Source organism: Harpegnathos saltator, unplaced genomic scaffold, assembly GCF_003227715.2.
Source record: "Harpegnathos saltator strain DR-91 unplaced genomic scaffold, Hsal_v8.6 scaffold293, whole genome shotgun sequence".
Lineage (NCBI taxonomy): Eukaryota > Metazoa > Arthropoda > Insecta > Hymenoptera > Formicidae > Harpegnathos > Harpegnathos saltator.
In genome coordinates, this window is record NW_020230087.1 from 574,161 (window position 1) to 587,546 (window position 13,386).

Here is a 13,386-nt window from a genome sequence, read left to right on the forward strand (position 1 = left end):
GAATTTTTGGAGACAATTGATTTTACTTTATTTCTATTTTATATTGATTACTGGGTATGTTTGCTTTTTCTTCATTTATCCAATTTATTCAATATTGTAAGATTATGCATTTATTTTACCTCAGGTCCATTTTTTTAATTTATTACTATGTGTGAAAAAATATACAGAACATTATATATACAAACTTTTACAGAGGTAAATGTATTCTATTAAATGCAATTTGTGATCAGTTATTGATAGAGAAAATATATAATGTCCTTGTAAAACATAAAACATTCAATTGCTCACTATTATTGCCAAAGTATATATGTACCATAAGGAATATTACATAAAATCACAAATATTTTTACAAGGTTCCATAATATATTTTTAGTCATTTAAATTTGTAATATGTAAACATGTCATTTGCTATCAATACATAATTCAAAATTCATCTTCTGAGCCCATGTTTTAATCACTGGAGTTATACAAAAGTTTACAGAAACACTTGGAAGAATCAATGATACAAAAACATAAGGAAACAAGTATTACTATTATGAATATGAAATGTATATGATACATTTTATTATAACCAATGATTTTTTTGTAAGCAAAATTTTTTAATTACTGTTGACCCAATATATGACCTCTTCCCCAATTATGTCCCCCAAATATATTTCTTCCTTGAGCATTTTGTTCCCTTGCTGGCCTGTGTGTCGGCGGAGCTCCAAATGATCGAACACCACTTCTTTGAGGCGGGAAATAACTTTCAAGTATTCTTGGAGTATTTAATAATTCTGGTCCACCGAGTTCTTGAGGATACTTAAACTTCAAAAAGACATATAAATGTCCAACCAGAATGCCAAACAGCTCCATCATCCCACCTCCAGAAATAATCAAGTTAAATCCAAACAAGACCCAGGGTAGGTACATAGCCTTAAATTGTGTGCCTATTAAAAAAATATTTATAATATTAAGAGCCAACGTTGGCATTACCGTCAACTAAATTAAAAGCAAATCTTATCATTGTATATAAAATATGAAAATCCAAAACATACCAAACCAGAAATTTACAATAGCATCCTTATTCAGCTGACACCATACGTATAACACACTGAGTACCATGGGATCCATGAGCAAGGGAAAATCACCAACCAGCCCAATAATGACACAACATATCCAGTTGAACAACAAAAGGAAACAATAATCCGCTGGCTTGCCATCATACTCTCCTCGCTCTAACCTTAACGAATAATTATATAGGAAATAACAATTGATCAAAAAATGAAAGCCCGAACCCGGGCTGAGAGGATAATAGAAAACACTTGTCACTGCTCTCCAAATTTCGAAATTGTTTAGAAATCGATCGGGCCACAGTATTAGCAAATACGGACTAAGAAAGTCAAATCTGCCGAGCAATGTTAAGACAGCGGTGCATAGCAACCAGTATCTCGTAAATACTGGTAAGGAGCTGAACCAATCTCTCACGTCTGACATTTTACAAAATTTTTAAACGTCGTTTTCTTTGTATCAACAACTGACTGTTCACAAGCGACTGCTAGCAACTGGCCAACGATTGCGAAGTACGACGTGTTGATCAATGTTGATCACACCGCTAAATATGCGACACGTCTACGATAACGTCTTCGTAGGTTAGGTATACATGCGACATGCGCGTACAGGTTATCCTATAAAAAACGATATTGCATGTCACGCTTCAAGAATTGGACAGCGATATTTTACACTTGCTACTTTCATTCGTGCTAAATATTTGCTAAGAAATATCAAGTAAAACAGTCAAGTTCAATAGAGTTATTTATACAAAATTGTTTTATTGAACATACTCGCATATTGGTAAAATAATTACAGAATAATCACAATTTTTCACCTCTGTTACAATACGCACGCATACATTCATCTTGTTCGTGATGACGCAGTAGCACAAAAAGAGAAAAATAAAAAAGTTTATCTTGGAGGAAAAGTAAAATTTGTTATGCTAAGTACAATGTGATTACATATGCAAATTTTGTGCAAATAAAGCAAAATATTGAATATCATTGTACAATTATGTCTCTGTACTGAGACATTATATGCACATATATATCATAGGGAAGTAAACGTATCAGCAGAGTACGACTTTCCCTATTGCTTCAAATAAAAATTCAAAATCTACATTACTAATCAGAATTGTGTATGAAAAATATTTTTTAACATAAATAAAAACTTCGACTATGGAACTGTAGATGGTTTTTAAAAATATCGCAATTGCACAATACAGATTCTTCTGTGTCACTGTTAAATAATATACATACATAAATATTAACATAATTCAGTCATCAGAACCAGCTGTTCTTTTAACTTTTCTTTGTCCTGGACTTTGCTTTGAAAACCTTGGTACCATACCTCTAGACTTATCTGTAACAAATATTAAGAATTTTCACATTTGTTCATACAATGCAATGTAAAATCTGAGTGCTTTGCAAGATACATTTAATTCAGATTTATACTTTAGTGTACATAAATTCTCATTGGCTTCTGATCTATTACTTACTGATTCTGTTAAGAGTTTCTTTTGGCAACCAATCATAATCTACATTGTTGGGATTAGATGTGCCCATTTCTACTGGTGCTTTTCGAGTAGTGGAGGATCGCGACTTGCGCCCTAGAGATGATAATAATTGCTGACCTCCTACAAGCGTCAATATAACACATGCTGTGAGGAATACATAAAGGAAAATTGTCTCTCCATCGAGACCATCGTCTATCTCTATAATCTGTATAGTTTCATTGAAGACTGCTTCATTGTAGGAAATTCCATTCTGCAAAAGCATAAATTAACATTGATACATATAAATGTGTATTTTCACGTATATACAATCTCATACTTACTATATCTCTGTAATTAAGATTAACATTTAAACCAAATGGTCTCCCAGCAAAGTTTTCAGCTGGTATAAAGGAATAAGCCAAAGTAGCTTCGTGCTTGGGTTTTACAATCTTGTTAAATGTAAACGTTGAGAAGTTCTGAATATAAAAATTGAAATCCATCGCATAACGGAAAGAAGCATCGAGTGATTCCAAAACAAAGTCACCTTCACCTTTGTTGGTGAAACCAACAAGGAATTCTACTATATTTCCAGCTGGCAATTCTGTTGAATGCATAGTACATATTTTAGTATAATATATATATATATATATATATATATAATTATTATCTTCCAATTTTAATAACCAAAAATATAATAGAAATACCAAGAGTAGACAGTGCATTGTGAATAGGTTTTGTAAAAAGTATTGTCGTATCAGCATCAGCTGAAGCATTGCTTGTATCCTCTTCTGTTTCTTCCTCAGCTATTATACTACCTTCTTCACCTTCCACATCAACGATATCATCAATATTCTCATCTTCTTGAGCATAAACACCATGTCCTAAATAAAACAGACAACATATGTATAAGCATCTCTTGTCTTGCTGCTAGAACTAAGAGTGTGTTAAACAAATTCTTATTTCAACATATCTTTTTCAATACACACGTGTAAAAATTAATGCATGACAGCTGGTGAACCTTCAAAGTACTAGAAAGCTTCACCTAACTATGCGAATGAGATTCTACTCAAAGGACTGTTGTTTCATTGAATAAATTTTCTTCAAGAAGAAACTCAACACAGCCACGCGATTGTAAAATGCGAACAAACAGAAAGTGCCGTGCAAAATATGTCAACGAACGAAGCGTAAAACGCACGTATTTACCTGTATTCGCCGCAAGCGCGAACGCCGAAAGGGTCACGAATAGGAAAACGTTGAATCTCTTCATTTTGACACGCTGCTCGGCGACCGCTCTTTCAGTTAGGAATACCGATTAATTCGACCTCACATCCACTCACCACGATACTGATTCTACAGCACGACGCTCCGGCATAACGTGACGGCCACCACCATTACCAGCAGTACCGCGTGCTACGTGGAAGGTCAACAGGGTAGTCGTCAATTCGTCAACGTGGAACCGGGAGAGCGACACAGCGCGGCGCGTCGCGACGACGCGACATTGCCATGAAGTGTGCCAAGCTCGCAAGACGGTACACTCTCGCGTTTAATTCAAGACCAACGATGTGTCCTGTGTTTATCCATGATTGCCAATGGCAACGTAATTTCAAACGAACGAAGTATTCTGATTCGTCGATTTTGAGGGAATAGCGAGCAAGATTTCGGCGATATCGTTGGATAGAGTCGGTGCACGATTGAGTTTCCCTTCTACATGGATCATAATGCGAATTTGACACCTGTCTTGTGGATACGTCTACGAGTGACGGGGAAATTGATAGGAACACGCCTCGCATAGAATTTATATTGTTTATTGTCGATGTTAGATCGTTAAATCACTCTATCCTTGTTCCCTTCTAAATGTAGAATTGAATATCATCAATGTTTTGCTTCATCAACTGACATACTAGTTACAAATAACATTCTTATAGTTTCAAATAGCTCATTAGACAAGATTAACACCGGGTCATTTATCCCGGAAGACAGTTTATTTTTTATTGACACTGAATAAGATCGCACAGAAATTGCAAGAGGAAAATCGGAAACAATTAACGAGTGTGCTAACCGTTCGTGTCGAACGAATATGACGGGATTAGGCATGGATTTTGAGGATGATTTCTTCTTCGAGGACAAAATGTTGGTTATAGAGGATTGCGAATTTTAATTGCCAATTAGCTATAATTTATTGTCACGCTGCATTACAGTCTCAATGTGCTTTCTTTTGGTTGTAACATGTATGTCTGAATGCCACGGTGCGGATTTTCTATAAATCAAGTTGAGACGATATATTTGTATATTTAATGCCAGAATGCCATTAATTGTACTTCCCTTTCAATTATACGTGGGAACACGACATATAGATATTTATGAACTATACATGTATAATATATAAATATTTATAAATCAAATAATATATATACTGTATACGATACGTACAACCGGTGTATATTTGTAAAGAATAAAATACATACCAAAGCTGTTATTTTGAGATATAAGAGAAAATTGTTCTTTATATATTGTATAACTTCTCTTTTGCTGTTCATGTCAATTTATAGTGAATACTTGTACAATTAAATATGCAGGTTTTTTGTGAATTAAGTTTCAGAAATTTCGTTTTAACTCTAAATTATTCAATAGAGAGAAATTGGGAAATGTGATATATTTGAATTCTCCCTCAATTTTTATTGCACATGCGTCCCGAGAGCCGGAAATACCACCATTTAAAGGAATGTTGGGAGCATTTATTCTCTCTGTAACTTTCTGCACATGCGTCAATACGTGACGCGTTTATTGCTTAACATACTCGTGCCTAAATGCAATATTGGGGGTTTTTGTGGAGCCCGAACCATATCTTTTTCCATTTATTTTTTTTCTGTATGGCTACGTTCTGATATTCCAGCACTGAAGATCTATAGCATACGTAACATAAATGATGTATTTTCAATATTGGCAGTGAATATCGGAACGCAACCATAATCTTACATTATTACATTGGCTGCGTTCAGCAGAGAAAGCTGCTTTGTAACTGTTGCAAAATTCGTGAATCTGACTGGTACATGCTCTTGGATTCAACCAAACTTAAGAGCATACTCTAATCAGATTCATGAATTTTACAACAGTTGCAAAGCAGCTTTCTCTGCTGAACGCAACCATTGGTTTCGCTCCAAGAGCACTTTATTGTATATCTAAACACAAGCTTATCAAAATTGTGTGACGTGTTGACGCATGTGCAGGAGGTTGCGGAGAGAATAAATGCTCCCAGAACTGGTTACGGTCCTGTTTTGTTCTTTCTTTCTTTCTTTCGTCGTGCGACCAGTTGTGTGCTTGTCCTCTCGTAGAGCTAAGGTCATATCGACAACTTGCACCAATTATTAAGTTCCATCCGACGTTAAGTAACAAATTTTAAACAAAAAATGACGACCGAGACCGAGCTTGCATGCGTTTATTCCGCATTGATTCTCGTCGACGATGATATCGCCGTAACGGTAAGTACATTTTATGGAGGTTATGCTGCGTGATCTTAAGCTCGATATAGACTTGAGCACGAACACGCATGAAGTAAGCCGAGCACGTGCCGCACAGGCTCGGACCGAGCCGAGCGCTGTCGGTCCATCAAAGATAATTCGTGCTCAATTTGGACGCATTCGAACACGTGTACGGAAGATAGCCGAGCACGACACGAAAAATTAAGAACAGAACTGCTGACTCCGAACGACCAGAGCAACGTCGAACAGTTGCCTCGACTTGCCTCATGCGTTCTCATGTGGAGACTTAAATTTTCAATTCGAGACATTCGGTGTGGCCTCAGCTTGCCTCATGCGCATTCGTGCTCAAATCTATATCCAGTTTTAACACGTTGCTTATGTCTCAATCCAACCTTTTATTAAGAATAAAGGGTAATTATCCAGTTTAGGAGCTCCGCCTTAGAATTCGATAAAAATAGACTCAATCAACGCGTTTTTTAATAAGGAGCAACTTTTTCCTCTGCGAAAATTGTCGCTCTCCACTGCGAAACGAAATAAAAATAGTTAAAGTTGACTGGTATAATAGGTTAGGAAACCTGTCATACAGTCTAAAGATAGCGACATGAGTACACTCTGTGGTTACGTGCGCATGCTCTGTAGTTGCATGCGCATGTAAAAAGTGCACTAATTTAAAATCAACACTTCTCTCTGTACTTATGTCATTTAGAGTTCAACGATAAATTAATATATTTATTAAATCTTCACCTTACTAAATAGATGAGTCTCTAATATACTAAAATTAATGAATACAAAAAAGATTATTATTATTATTATTATTATTATTATTACTAAATTCCAAAAGATCTAACAAAGACACAAAGATCCAGAACCCCCCCAACTAAACCAACGAATATTGTACACTCATTAATTTAGTAAAGCAGAAAATTTTAGTACAATTTTAATAAGATAAATTAAAAAAATTAAAAATAAATGTGGAATCGATAGTTATGATCTTTAATTGTTAATAATTTTTTTTATGACGAAACTGATAAGTTAATGACATTTGATGAAAGATATTTACCTTATTTAACCTTATATTTACCTTATAAAATTGTACTAAAATTTTCTGCTTTACTAAATTAATGAGTGTACAATATTCGTTGGTTTAATAAATAATAATGCCTCAAACATATGTACACACACACACACACACACACACACACACGGGTGGTGGTGCGAGGGAGGCCTTCGGTCCCCCCTCTCCCGCACCCACCCCGTCCACGTTGCGCGTGGAGAGTTGCGAAACTATCCGGAATCTTGATAGGTTTCCTAACCTATTATACCAGTCAACTTTAACTATTTTTATTTCGTTTCGCAGTGAAGAGCGACAATTTTCGCAGAGGAAAAAGTTTCTCCTTATTAAAAAACGCGTTGATTGAGTCTATTTTTATCGAATTCTAAGGCGGAGCCCCTAAACTGGATAATTACCGAATAAAGAAATAAGACTCATACTTAAAAATTTTCTAAGTAAGATTTATTAAATTCGTACATGATTAAAGCAGTCCTCAATATTTTTATTGTAAACAAATATATCAGTATAATTTTAGTGCAATTTTGCAGAATAATTTATATTGAACTTTTTACGCTTGTGTCCTACAGGGAGAAAAAATACAAACCATCTTGAAAGCTGCAAACGTTAACGTTGAATCTTATTGGCCAGGGCTTTTTGCCAAAGCCTTGGAAGGTATCAATGTTAAAGAATTGATCACTAATATTGGATCTGGTGTTGGTGCTGCACCTGCAGGAGCTGGAGGTATGTATATTTTTTTATCGCGAAGATATTAACATTATAAAACTCAATCTAGTGTGACTTATATATATGACCTACTTATAAAATATAGCATATATGTATACAAAGTGTATCAGAACAACCATCTCAGATGTTTTTTTTTTTAAGTACATATTTTTGAAAAAGATGTTTCATACAAAGTTAGTAGGGTTTTATAAGGCACATTACATGGCAATATTATTAAGACTTGGAAGTGTTGTCAAGGTTACATGGAAGTCAAATTTAATTTTTTAAATAGAATCCCTATTTCTCATTACATATTCTTGTAGCCTATCTTGACAGCTTTGCAAAACACTATAATAAAGTATTTTTCCATTAAGTATTTTGCAAGTTATGAGACCCGAAAGTTACAGTATCGCCGGATCACCGAGTCGACGGTAGTGCACGTGATTGTCACAACGCGGCGTATGCTGAGTTACCGCTATTCGAAAGAGTCGCCAGCGACTGTTATCTCTTGTTATCCCTCAATTTCTTTTCATTTTCGCGCGCAACATACACAACACACATAAAGAGGTGTAAATCCAACTGTGCAACCTCCACGCGGTATGCCTTGAGTAATGCCGGCAGTACTGTAACTTTTAGGCCTCATAACTTGCAAAGTACTTGATAGAAAAATACTTTATTGTAGTGTTCAAGATAAGCTACACAAATGCAATGAAAAATGGGGGTTCCATTTAAAAAATTAAATTTACCTCTAATATATATAATATACACCCTGTGTATATATATATATAGACAGATATATATATATATATAGACAGATATATATATATATATATATATAAAGTGTGATTTAAAACAATATTGTCCTCTTCATCCACCGGACTAGAAAATGTTGCTAGTACGGTCAGTATCAGAGGAAAAAGAAAAATGAAAACAATAGCTCTTTTGGTTTTATCAATAAAGATATAACTCAGGTTTGGTTTACAACATTATAATTTTTAACATAATTTTGGGCTTTCTAGCACATGTTAAAATATAAATATCTCTTCAAGAAATATTTCATATTAGAAAACAAAATATCTTTTTAAGAATATCATATGAGAAGTAACATATGTATTGTGATTTTACAGCTCCTGCTGCTGCAGCACCTGCCAGCACAGAAGCTGCACCAGCTAAAGAAGAAAAGAAGAAGGAAGAACCTGAAGAGGAATCGGACGATGATATGGGCTTTGGTAAGTGCATCAAATTTATAACATTTAATTTCACAAAGATAACTAAAGTGTAGACATTATAAAGAATATTCAATGATTAATATAGCATGTATTAGCTACGGAATATATATATGACGATATCGTATAGCAAAATGAGAATATAAAAGAATTGTTTCCTATTCAACGAACTAATCAACACTATTTTAATCACATTGCACTATTTTCGGTTACAGGTTTATTCGACTAAGCTCAAGGATCGCACTACGTTGGTCCATTCCATTTGTATGTACAGTTATATTGTACAATAAATAAAACATTTTGACAAAGATATATATATATATATACTTTTCCATCATAGAAAAGCGATCTCACAATAAGGATATACTTTTCTTGTTTTTCTTTTTTGTTATCTTTGCACACTCTATATATATATTATATATATATATATATATATTGTATGTTAATATACATATATATATTATATATATATCATTATATATATCAATGAAATACGCGCATAGACTACGTTCGGTGAATTCTATGTAGAATGAAAATATATAATTTTTTATCTCTTGCGTTATACACACATACACACCCAATTTCTATGTTTTTGGTAATGTGTATACTATCAATGGAGTAGGATCACGATTCTAGCCGTTGTTACTATATTTGTTCTCGATGACTTGTGCGCCGTTTGCACCTGTATCTTGAGCCACTTAGGAGATATCGAAAGTTACATTTTTAAATTGAACTGTAAATATCTCCGCATCTACTGGGACTTGAAAGTCGAGCTTTATGGTGAGAATAAGGTTGATACAGAACTATATTGTTGCAAAAAAAACGGGCCTGTATCTCTAGCCGTTTACGAGATATCGAAGGTTAAAGTTTTCCAATTTGTATCGTTGATATCTCCGCTTCTACTAGGAATTGAGAGTCGAAATTTATGATGTGTTGTAGGGTTTTTACAACTCTATATTTTGGTGAAAATAACAGGCCTGTATCTCTAGCCGTTTAGGAGATATCGAAGGTTACAGTTTTCCAAGCTTTCTCCGTCGATATCTCCGCTTCTACTGGGAGTAGAGAGTCGTCACTTACGGCAAAATGTAGGGTTTTGAGAGGACTTTAATTTGGTGCCAGAACCAGGCCTGTATCTCTAACCGTTTAGGAGATATCGAAGGTTAAAGTTTTCCAAGCTTTCTCCGTCGATATCTCCGCTTCTACTGGGAGTAGAGAGTCGTCACTTACCGCAAAATGTAGGGTTTTGAGAGGACTTTAATTTGGTGCCAGAACCAGGCCTGTATCTCGAACCGTTTAGGAGATATCGAAGGTTAAAGTTTTCCCAGCTTTCTCCGTCGATATCTCCGCTTCTACTGGGAGTAGAGAGTCGTCACTTACGGCAAAATGTAGGGTTTTGAGAGGACTTTAATTTGGTGCCAGAACCAGGCCTGTATCTCTAACCGTTTAGGAGATATCGAAGGTTAAAGTTTTCCAAGCTTTCTCCGTCGATATCTCCGCTTCTACTGGGAGTAGAGAGTCGTCACTTACGGCAAAATGTAGGGTTTTGAGAGGACTTTAATTTGGTGCCAGAACCAGGCCTGTATCTCTAACCGTTTAGGAGATATCGAAGGTTAAAGTTTTCCCAGCTTTCTCCGTCGATATCTCCGCTTCTACAGAGAGTAGAGAGTCGTCACTTACGGCAAAATGTAGGGTTTTGAGAGGACTTTAATTTGGTGCCAGAACCGGGATTGTATCTCTAACCGTTTAGGAGATATCGAAGGTTAAAGTTTTCCAAGCTTTCTCCGTCGATATCTCCGCTTCTACTGGGAGTAGAGAATCGTCACTTACGGCAAAATGTAGGGTTTTGAGAGGACTTTAATTTGGTGCCAGAACCAGGCCTGTATCTCTAACCGTTTAGGAGATATCGAAGGTTAAAGTTTTCCAAGCTTTCTCCGTCGATATCTCCGCTTCTACTGGGAGTAGAGAGTCGTCACTTACCGCAAAATGTAGGGTTTTGAGAGGACTTTAATTTGGTGCCAGAACCAGGCCTGTATCTCGAACCGTTTAGGAGATATCGAAGGTTAAAGTTTTCCCAGCTTTCTCCGTCGATATCTCCGCTTCTACTGGGAGTAGAGAGTCGTCACTTACGGCAAAATGTAGGGTTTTGAGAGGACTTTAATTTGGTGCCAGAACCAGGCCTGTATCTCTAACCGTTTAGGAGATATCGAAGGTTAAAGTTTTCCAAGCTTTCTCCGTCGATATCTCCGCTTCTACTGGGAGTAGAGAGTCGTCACTTACGGCAAAATGTAGGGTTTTGAGAGGACTTTAATTTGGTGCCAGAACCAGGCCTGTATCTCTAACCGTTTAGGAGATATCGAAGGTTAAAGTTTTCCAAGCTTTCTCCGTCGATATCTCCGCTTCTACTGGGAGTAGAGAGTCGTCACTTACGGCAAAATGTAGGGTTTTGAGAGGACTTTAATTTGGTGCCAGAACCAGGCTGTATCTCTAACCGTTTAGGAGATATCGAAGGTTAAAGTTTTCCAAGCTTTCTCCGTCGATATCTCCGCTTCTACTGGGAGTAGAGAGTCGTCACTTACGGCAAAATGTAGGGTTTTGAGAGGACTTTAATTTGGTGCCAGAACCAGGCCTGTATCTCTAACCGTTTAGGAGATATCGAAGGTTAAAGTTTTCCAAGCTTTCTCCGTCGATATCTCCGCTTCTACTGGGAGTAGAGAGTCGTCACTTACGGCAAAATGTAGGGTTTTGAGAGGACTTTAATTTGGTGCCAGAACCAGGCCTGTATCTCTAACCGTTTAGGAGATATCGAAGGTTAAAGTTTTCCAAGCTTTCTCCGTCGATATCTCCGCTTCTACTGGGAGTAGAGAGTCGTCACTTACGGCAAAATGTAGGGTTTTGAGAGGACTTTAATTTGGTGCCAGAACCAGGCCTGTATCTCTAACCGTTTAGGAGATATCGAAGGTTAAAGTTTTCCAAGCTTTCTCCGTCGATATCTCCGCTTCTACTGGGAGTAGAGAGTCGTCACTTACGGCAAAATGTAGGGTTTTGAGAGGACTTTAATTTGGTGCCAGAACCAGGCCTGTATCTCTAACCGTTTAGGAGATATCGAAGGTTAAAGTTTTCCAAGCTTTCTCCGTCGATATCTCCGCTTCTACTGGGAGTAGAGAGTCGTCACTTACGGCAAAATGTAGGGTTTTGAGAGGACTTTAATTTGGTGCCAGAACCAGGCCTGTATCTCTAACCGTTTAGGAGATATCGAAGGTTAAAGTTTTCCAAGCTTTCTCCGTCGATATCTCCGCTTCTACTGGGAGTAGAGAGTCGTCACTTACGGCAAAATGTAGGGTTTTGAGAGGACTTTAATTTGGTGCCAGAACCAGGCCTGTATCTCTAACCGTTTAGGAGATATCGAAGGTTAAAGTTTTCCAAGCTTTCTCCGTCGATATCTCCGCTTCTACTGGGAGTAGAGAGTCGTCACTTACGGCAAAATGTAGGGTTTTGAGAGGACTTTAATTTGGTGCCAGAACCAGGCCTGTATCTCTAACCGTTTAGGAGATATCGAAGGTTAAAGTTTTCCAAGCTTTCTCCGTCGATATCTCCGCTTCTACTGGGAGTAGAGAGTCGTCACTTACGGCAAAATGTAGGGTTTTGAGAGGACTTTAATTTGGTGCCAGAACCAGGCCTGTATCTCTAACCGTTTAGGAGATATCGAAGGTTAAAGTTTTCCAAGCTTTCTCCGTTGATATCTCCGCTTCTACTGGGAGTAGAGAGTCGTCACTTACGGCAAAATGTAGGGTTTTGAGAGGACTTTAATTTGGTGCCAGAACCAGGCCTGTATCTCTAACCGTTTAGGAGATATCGAAGGTTAAAGTTTTCCAAGCTTTCTCCGTTGATATCTCCGCTTCTACTGGGAGTAGAGAGTCGTCACTTACGGCAAAATGTAGGGTTTTGAGAGGACTTTAATTTGGTGCCAGAACCAGGCCTGTATCTCTAACCGTTTAGGAGATATCGAAGGTTAAAGTTTTCCAAGCTTTCTCCGTTGATATCTCCGCTTCTACTGGGAGTAGAGAGTCGTCACTTACGGCAAAATGTAGGGTTTTGAGAGGACTTTAATTTGGTGCCAGAACCAGGCCTGTATCTCTAACCGTTTAGGAGATATCGAAGGTTAAAGTTTTCCAAGCTTTCTCCGTTGATATCTCCGCTTCTACTGGGAGTAGAGAGTCGTCACTTACGGCAAAATGTAGGGTTTTGAGAGGACTTTAATTTGGTGCCAGAACCAGGCCTGTATCTCTAACCGTTTAGGAGATATCGAAGGTTAAAGTTTTCCAAGCTTTCTCCGTCGATATCTCCGCTTCTACTGGGAGTAGAGAGTCGTCACTTACGGCA

At 37.0% G+C, this 13,386-nt stretch overlaps 3 protein-coding genes across 3 annotated transcripts; 1 reads left to right on the forward strand and 2 right to left on the reverse strand.

Moving 5' to 3' along the window:
- Positions 1 to 429: 429 nt before the first annotated feature.
- Positions 430 to 1,724, reverse strand: Der-1 (derlin 1). The gene is made up of 2 exons (XM_011136555.3): positions 1,038 to 1,724; positions 430 to 929 (listed from the first exon to the last, which is right to left on the reverse strand). Exons 1-2 carry the CDS (start codon positions 1,474 to 1,476, stop codon positions 604 to 606), a joined length of 765 nt encoding a protein of 254 aa, XP_011134857.1. The 5' UTR covers positions 1,477 to 1,724; the 3' UTR covers positions 430 to 603.
- A 67-nt stretch (positions 1,725 to 1,791) lies between these two features.
- Positions 1,792 to 4,038, reverse strand: l(1)G0320 (signal sequence receptor subunit 1 l(1)G0320). The gene is made up of 5 exons (XM_011136556.3): positions 3,731 to 4,038; positions 3,232 to 3,408; positions 2,869 to 3,128; positions 2,531 to 2,798; positions 1,792 to 2,394 (listed from the first exon to the last, which is right to left on the reverse strand). The coding sequence occupies exons 1-5, from the start codon at positions 3,792 to 3,794 to the stop codon at positions 2,309 to 2,311; spliced, it is 855 nt and encodes a 284-aa protein (XP_011134858.1). The 5' UTR covers positions 3,795 to 4,038; the 3' UTR covers positions 1,792 to 2,308.
- Positions 4,039 to 5,805: 1,767 nt separating this feature from the next.
- LOC105192162 (60S acidic ribosomal protein P1) lies at positions 5,806 to 9,320 on the forward strand. Its single transcript, XM_011156093.3, has 4 exons — positions 5,806 to 6,006; positions 7,645 to 7,798; positions 8,908 to 9,009; positions 9,222 to 9,320. The coding sequence occupies exons 1-4, from the start codon at positions 5,935 to 5,937 to the stop codon at positions 9,233 to 9,235; spliced, it is 342 nt and encodes a 113-aa protein (XP_011154395.1). The 5' UTR covers positions 5,806 to 5,934; the 3' UTR covers positions 9,236 to 9,320.
- Positions 9,321 to 13,386: the final 4,066 nt, after the last annotated feature.

Bases quoted from the DNA above. Each gene is read 5' to 3' on its own strand.
- Der-1 (XM_011136555.3), bottom strand. From the start codon at position 1,476: ATGTCAGACGTGAGAGATTGGTTCAGCTCCTTACCAGTATTTACGAGA. The intron at 930-1,037 runs GTATGTTTTGGA...TTTTTTTAATAG, and splicing joins TATTGTAAATTTCTGGTTTG to GCACACAATTTAAGGCTATG.
- LOC105192162 (XM_011156093.3), top strand. From the start codon at position 5,935: ATGACGACCGAGACCGAGCTTGCATGCGTTTATTCCGCATTGATTCTC. The intron at 6,007-7,644 runs GTAAGTACATTT...TGTGTCCTACAG, and splicing joins ACGATGATATCGCCGTAACG to GGAGAAAAAATACAAACCAT. The intron at 7,799-8,907 runs GTATGTATATTT...GTGATTTTACAG, and splicing joins TGCACCTGCAGGAGCTGGAG to CTCCTGCTGCTGCAGCACCT.